The sequence below is a fragment of the Morone saxatilis genome, unplaced genomic scaffold (genome assembly GCF_004916995.1).
Source record: "Morone saxatilis isolate NCDOM2014 unplaced genomic scaffold, NCSU_SB_2.0 Contig7, whole genome shotgun sequence".
NCBI lineage: Eukaryota > Metazoa > Chordata > Actinopteri > Moronidae > Morone > Morone saxatilis.
In genome coordinates this window covers 2,790,234-2,797,912 of record NW_023340246.1, presented here as the reverse complement: position 1 = coordinate 2,797,912, position 7,679 = coordinate 2,790,234, and the positions used below count along the sequence as shown (strand labels likewise).

At 39.1% G+C, this 7,679-nt stretch overlaps 1 protein-coding gene across 1 annotated transcript in view; it reads right to left on the bottom strand.

The window, feature by feature from the left end:
- Positions 1 to 7,679, bottom strand: part of cdk19 (cyclin-dependent kinase 19) — a 53,521-nt gene that overhangs the window by 42,676 nt on the left and 3,166 nt on the right. The window contains exon 2 of the mRNA XM_035678481.1: positions 6,311 to 6,386. Coding sequence (XP_035534374.1) covers positions 6,311 to 6,386 — 76 coding nt within the window. The remainder of the gene's footprint in view (positions 1 to 6,310; positions 6,387 to 7,679) is intronic.

The window sequence follows — 7,679 nt, the reverse complement described above, 5'->3', positions numbered from 1 at the left end:
GAATCCTAAATGGGAGAAGCTGACTGCAGTGACGGCAATGGTGGTAAAGACAACAACTCACATGAACCCACGCTACTTGACAACATCAACAAACTTTGTCTTTTGTTATTGGTTTGATGTGTGAAACAGCAGAAAGCAGCAAAAATCACATATTGTACAGTTCTGGAGGAACTACATTGTTCAGCAAACCGGTTTTGGTCTGAGAATAAAGACAGAGCCACACACAGGTGGAGAGGTTTAGTAAAGAGATGTAATTACACTGACAAAACCCTTTTTCATGTACACAGTGAGTCACCCTACAGAAGGAGCTGGTTGTTTTACAGTATTAGACATATAAGAATATTGTGTAAGCCTAAAGAACATGCTGTCTCCAGTGAGAGCACAGAGTGAGGTATGGGGTGAGAAAAGTTAAATCGGAGAATCCTTCATAAACTGGACTTTCTTGACTGGATTTCATTGTCATTGTGACTGAAACAATATGCCCCATAACTATTTTTCAAAAGTTAGCGGTGACCAAAGCTGACTAATCAGACACAAAACATTGCAGAATGACAAAAACACACACACATAAAAAAATGCCTTTCTAAAAAACTGAAACATGACACTGGGGCTTTCTGTCTACTACTCTACTGAGCAATAGTTGATATCAGTAAAAGCAAAAAAAGCCCCAGCAATGCTTCTGTCTGCTCGCCTCCAGAGACACTGTCATGGTCTGATTCGATTATTCAGGAAAAGAATGTTGCTAACACCACGACATCTTATTTTCAGTTTCCCTGCAGAGCGGATATCAAAAACAGGCCATCATCAGAGGCTTTAGAAAGGGACGATTGTTCTTTCAAATCCTAAAAGACAAAGCAGATCAACGGTCTCGCTTTAACCATAGAGCTTCTTTGCTTGTGCACGTAACACAACACTGAGTAAGAGTTCTGCAACCCATTCTTTAGGTGAATGAAAGTCACAGTTGAATCCATGACAACACCCATAGTTAATCAATGTACACAAATATACATGTGAGATTCTTCACCCAAAGGTCTGACTAATCATCTGTCAGGTGATGACTAAGTGTCAAATAAGACAATGCTGCAATGCAACTCAAGTCTCCGAGGCCATGACTCACTCTCCTTTTGCCCTGTTTGGCAGAGGAGTTGCTATCAGGAGGACCAGAGGGAGAGATTGCTGAGCAGGCAGGCAATCTGACACCCGCTGAGATATCGACAGACTATCAGAGAGAGAAACAGGGACAATAAGGTGCCCCAGGAACAAAACACAGGAAGTAAATTAATAACTGAACAAGCGTCTCGACTGCAAATACAGGGCCACCAATATTACATAGAATTTATTTTAAAACTATAACTGTAAGAATATTCTTGTATTGTTGTCCTAACTCTCTTACTACGAGTGCTCTAAGTCAGATTCACCAGACTCTTTCAACTGCACAAACTTGTAAATTGCTTGTTTCAACTTGATGAACACCACCTGTTTATGAACAAGGGTGTGTTCATTAGACTGCATCATTAAATTGCTACCTAAAACAATTTATGGAGAAGTTTGATTCACAAAAATGTCACTGGAGAATAAATTAAAAACAATTATATACCACAGAGCCTAAAGTCCTGCTGTTGGAAATCATCAGAGGTAATTTCTCGTCAAATGTCTCAGTAGTGATATTAGATTACCAAAAACAAGTGTACAGTTTTCAACATTGTGCCATCTCAGAGCCTACTTTAAGGTCTTTTGGTAAGCTCTAGCATCCAGAGGATGGATGGCTTTCATAGGTATATTGATGCCACTGATTTCTTACCATATTTTAGATATATAAAAATGGTAGGCTGGGCTGAGATTAAAAGGAAATTGCATGAAAAAGTCCATCCAAAGCTGAGTGCCCTCATTCTGGCACCACTGTTCAGAGCCGTATCTCGACAGCAATGAAGAGGGAACGGTTTGACATTAAGTGAGATGTTAAAGCAAAGCGGTCCAAGGCGTTCAAAGGGGATGTGACAGTCACAGAGATGAACGACAGTACATTCTGTTATAGGTGATGTCACACTGTCAGGATACAGCAGAGAATTTCTCCCTCAAGAGCGACCTGAGAGACCTGAGGAAGCAGCAGTGAGTGTGATAAACCTCCCAGCAGCTACTGAATTGTACAAACTAATCTGGTTTGAAGGCAAAAACAAAACAAATCACCATTACTGCGCCAGCATTTTACCCAGACAGCGAAGGCCTCATCACACCAGGAAGTGGCACAGCAAAATTTATCCATACGTCTTTGCAAAACATGTTGTTCTGATGTAGTGAGCTAATGGCTAATACACTCGCTAGTGACGCTCAAACAAAAGACTTATGAAGCCTGCCTTAGATCACTGGGACACTGGCCTTGAGCCTGGTATCGTGTCCCAACATTTTTGTGTGACAATGCAAATCTGCTTTATCTGATGATCTATAGTTACAATAAAAAGGTACACAGTCACACCACAAACATACTGTATATATCTTGATCTGATAGTGTTGTTATGCAAGCAGAAAAAGAGAACTACGTAGTACTTCATCTGTTTCGCTACTATGTGTTGAGAAAGCAGCTAGTTCTCACACTTAGAGGTGACATGCTGGCTAGTTACCAGTGCTCTTCAGTAGTTGTGCTGGGTCTCTTACCTTTGTCCCCTTTTCCGCTGGTTGGCCGCTGATTCAGGAATTTGAGTTGCCTTTGCCTAACTGACTTTGGTTTTTACATTATGCAGCCAGTCATTTCCAGGGCTACTGTTTTGGTTTTGGAGTCATCTTTTTGTGTTGTTTTTTTGCAAATAGCACTGCTTTATAATTGTTTCTGTGCAGTAGAAAATCAGCTTGTTGGGAAAGTTTACATATATATTTTCTGATTAACTTTGACTTCCACTTCTCAAGGATATCATTATTTCCTTTGTCAGTAGCAAATAATCATGCAGAAATCTGCAAAGACATCTTAGGAAAAATGCTCCTTATAACTAGAAATATATCAATTGGGGATGTCCCGATCAAGTTTTTTTAGTTCAGTATCTGCCGATACAGGGTCCTGATCTGTTACTTTGCTACTACTACTATTTTTAGATAATGCAGTGGCACAGTGTACATTAAAGAGGAGGACAGAGGCGGACAGTGGAGAGAGTTGACAATGGCAAGAAAGCTTTGTGAATAAAAACGGCTGCATGACAACTGATAAAACTAAAACAAAAGATGTGATCGGGTCAATAAAGCTTAATATAACTGATACTGATCAGTTAAAAAATAGCTTGTTCAGCACCAATATCGATCATTGAGATTGGATTGGGACATCCCTAATTTTTGAACAAGCATATAGTATTATGATGCTACCATTGTATGGCCTAGCTCAGGTTAACCACTTTGTCAGCGTCTGATTACGGTGGGTCATGACTTTGCTATCCTGGGGAAAAAAAAGGTGAACAGGACACTGCTGCATCCAGGTCCCGTTTCCCCAGAACTGGCCGCTGAGACAGTATCAGGCTGTAGTTTATAGTGTTTATGTATGTTTATGTTAAAACTGTTTTAGGTTCTAATTTTATAGATATTGTTTACATTCTGCAACAGTTTCATGCTTTCTGATTCCTTCATATATTAAATAAAGAACGCCTTCAGTCTATACAAGAAGACATTACATATAGTACAATAAGCCACTATAAACCTATACAAAGGCCCAGTCATGCAAAAAACAACAACAAAAACTGTGATGTAACCACCAGAATCAGCACTGAAAACAGACTTGAGAATTCAAAATCACTAATTTGCTCCTTTAAACCAGAAGGTGACATTATGTTGCTATGACTCATTTTTGTTTAAACATACCAATTTTCTCTGTAGAATATGTCAAGCAAACAAAGGTTCTACCTCACCCCACCCACCACCCTCTATATTTGCATGCACATATAGGATGACTTTTTTCAGATGGGACTTTTTGCTGGCAAGAAAAGGAACGATGAATGTCCTAAGTTTTTCCAGCTACTGAATATTCAACCAATGGTGACCCACCACAAACACTGTAGACCCAAACTGGAGTGCTAGCTGGAAACCATGTGAAAGTCTTATATTTAGTTCATAACAAAAGCAAACACTGAGCTTAAATTATTCTGTTGATCTTGTGGTTTGCTGCCATTTTTTACTTCCTGTTTCAATGTAGATGACATGATGACATGTCATTAGGTTAGATCTTACTAAATATTTTAATATCAAAAAGCAAATGCTTCTCACAACAACCACACACGCAAATTAATTTCATTAAGTCCTTTTCATACATGGAGAATCATATGAAATAATCTGTTTAAGTGATGGATCTTTGTTATTCGGACAAAGTGTATGCCAATGCCAACATTAGTGCCTTTCAAAAAAACTTTCATGGCTATTTTAAAAAGAGTCTTCTTACCTCAAGATATCTGAATGAGAATTAGTTCTCTTTATGCTAACCCCATGCAGTTTGGGCTAAAAAAAACATGCTGTTATTTGCATGCATTATAAATGTGTTATTTTTGCATATATGTGTGATTATTTTCGTCCCCACAGTAGCCATTTTATTGGAATGAAACCATTTTTTAAAACTTGACCTCATTGTGTAAAATGACCTATTGTGACCTCTAGGATAATCACAGGCTCGCCATCCAATCGCCAAAAAATGCATTTCTTACAGATGTTAAACGTTTTTGATACCAAATCACAGCATGGGTTTTTCTATGATGCTCCTCAAAGTCTCGGTCTCTTAATGTGGTATTTTGGAGGAATTGTTTTGCCATTTTATCTAATTTCGAATGGACAAAAAGGGTTACATTTTGCACCAAACACATGGTATCAACCCAAAAATGCAACAACTTATGAGACATAATAAAGCATGGAAATAGCCATCATATTCTTCCATTATAATGTTCTAACCCCTACACACTCTAAACCTTTAATATTTTAATAGGTCTAAACAAAACACAATGTTTGCTACAGATTTATGATAGATGTGTGTCATGATTAAAACCTGACACACAGTACTGAGCTGCAACCTAAATTAATCTTCAGGATCCCAGCTTTCAGATGATGTACACCACTTCTATGTGACATATACTATTGACCTGCTATCTCCCCCTCAACATCCTCTGCCAACCCTAAAAATCACAAACATTTGTTGGTTTGTTGCAGGGAGGGGTGGAGTGGAAGAGGTGCTTGTCCTTTCTCACATTAAATCCCCTGATACAGAGGTTTAAAGGGGAGGTGTAGAAGATACTGTGTGAGGTAAAAGAGACAGGTATATGCCACTGTTGGAAAGGTTAGTTGTTGCAGTTTGGTTTGACCACTCAACCTCATGGTCAGCAGCTGCAGCTGCAGCACCAATGGCTGTGACACACAGCCCATGGGGGCAATTAAGCTACTTTTAAACCCTTAGCACCCAATTACTGATGCATGATGCACATATTTTTAGATTCAGTGTGACTTGCACTTCCCAAGGATGTCATTATGTCCTTCGTCAGCAGCCAATGGACATGCATAAATAGAAAAGAAAATCAAAAAAGAAAAAACTGTAGATTTTTTGATTTTCATAAATTTTCTATTTCACACTTCATTAAACTGACAATTCTGTGGAGTTTTTTTGCTAATGAACAAAGTTCAGTTTACATTCAGTGCTACTCAAGGGGCATTTTTTGTATCCTTGAGAGGCTAGTGATCACACCCAAACAGGATGAAAATTCCCTGACATACATCAGATGAAGTCATAAAAACATTCCCTCTGAGTAGAGAAGGAGTTCTTCAATGTGTGTGTTCATTCTAAAAGCAACCTTTACATTACAAGCTTGATCTTGAGAGTTTAAAGTGGTATATCTAGAGGATAAGTAAGTGTAAAGCTATACATGTCTCTCTGTTTATTCACCAGCTTAATGCTGAATGCAATTACAGCACAGAGCATCTTGATCCACCATGGGTAGACAGTAAAAGGGAGTAGAGCTTTTAAGGTTTACCAAAGTCCAGTGGTCCCATTAAAAGATAATAGTGCAAGGAGGCCCACTTACCATACAAGTGAGAGATTCTAAATCTAATACTTTCTGTGAACTTTCAGTGGATATGTTGTGTACAATTTCAGCAGGTAGTCACAATACAAACCATACATCTTCAAATTAATAAAGCAACAGTTTACATTTTAATGTGAATACATACACTTATTTGCTTTCTTACTGTGTAAGGTCTATGTAGTGGCAAGGATCTGGCGCTACATCATGATTTTCTCAAAATGAAACATTATTAAGTTCTTGGAAACAAACACACTAATAAAAAAAAGGTTGTCACTTACAGCGATTTCCCTGCAGGCAGACATCGATATTCCAGTGCCTTCTATTTGTTTCAGTGCATACTCCTTCTCATCTTTCCTGTCGAGATAAAAAAAAAGAGAAAACATTACTAGATGGCACAGATTTTCTTCACCAGCGCCTTTTCAACATCAACCTCAAGACCTCTGACGCCTGCTTTGGCCTTTTGGGTTTTGATTATTAAAGTCGGAGGTGCTTTGGGAGGAAGAGAAAGACAGCAGAGGGCAAGAAAAAGCCTGGGAGGGTTTCGACTATCACAGAGGAATCCCTGCCATTAGCGGTAGCCTTTGGCACCAAAAAGCCATCTGGTCCCTGCAGTAGTGCTCTGTTGTTGCCTCTCCCGGCATGAATTACACCCTTGATGCAAAGGCAGATGCTCAGGATTCAAACTACACACCGGCTTAGCTGCAGCCCCTCGTTTGCGTCTGCTCTTTGTTTTTACTCTCTGGCGATTCAGAATAAGTCATTTGCTCTTGTGAATCACTTTTGTGCACGAAAATCAGTTACTAAGTGAAATGTGTGACTGCGGGGTTCAGCAGAATATGGATTATTAGGATAAGCAGCGTATGAACCTGAGCAGGGAGCAGTGTGGAAAATTAAAGCTATTAGGAAACATTCTATTTAAAACAGTGCAAAGAGGCGTGATTAAACTGTAAACACAATCTGTGGACGCCGTCCAATAACAACTTCATTCAGTTAGCAGCACGCACGCATCAAAAAGGTCCTCGTGGTGCTGAGATCAAACCCACTTGAGCCTAATTTGCATTGGAGATGGTCATGGATTAACTGGAGCTCTCAGGCACACATCGCTAATACTAACTGAGCTGCACAGATGCTCAAAACAGCTCATAACGTTTAATCTTTTGGTCTGTGAACTACATTTCCTTGTATGAATTTAGCCAAATGAACATAATAAAATATCCGCGACTCCCCTGTGAAAAAGCAAAGGAAGGAATGATAAGAAAACCATTGAACAAGCATCTAAAGATGGATGTGTGCTTGTAGTTTTCATTCAGACATAACATCAAATATCACTCTTTCCAGTTAATGGACAGCTTCTTCCTATAATCCCTCCTGAATTGACATTTTTCAGCTTGAACAGAAGGAGCTTTGCATCAGATCAGAGCCTGCTCTCTTAAGGCCCTGACACATGAACCCATCTTCATAAAACTAGTAAAAAGACTGACAACTGCCAGCGTCCCCTCACATCTTCTGTTAGAAGCTGCATTTGAAATTAATATGCCGATTCATTTCTCAGTGAATTCATAAAAATACCACAAAATGCTGAAATCATAATTTCTCAAAACCCAGAGAGACATCTTCAGATTGCTCGCCTTGCGCTCAAATGAACAT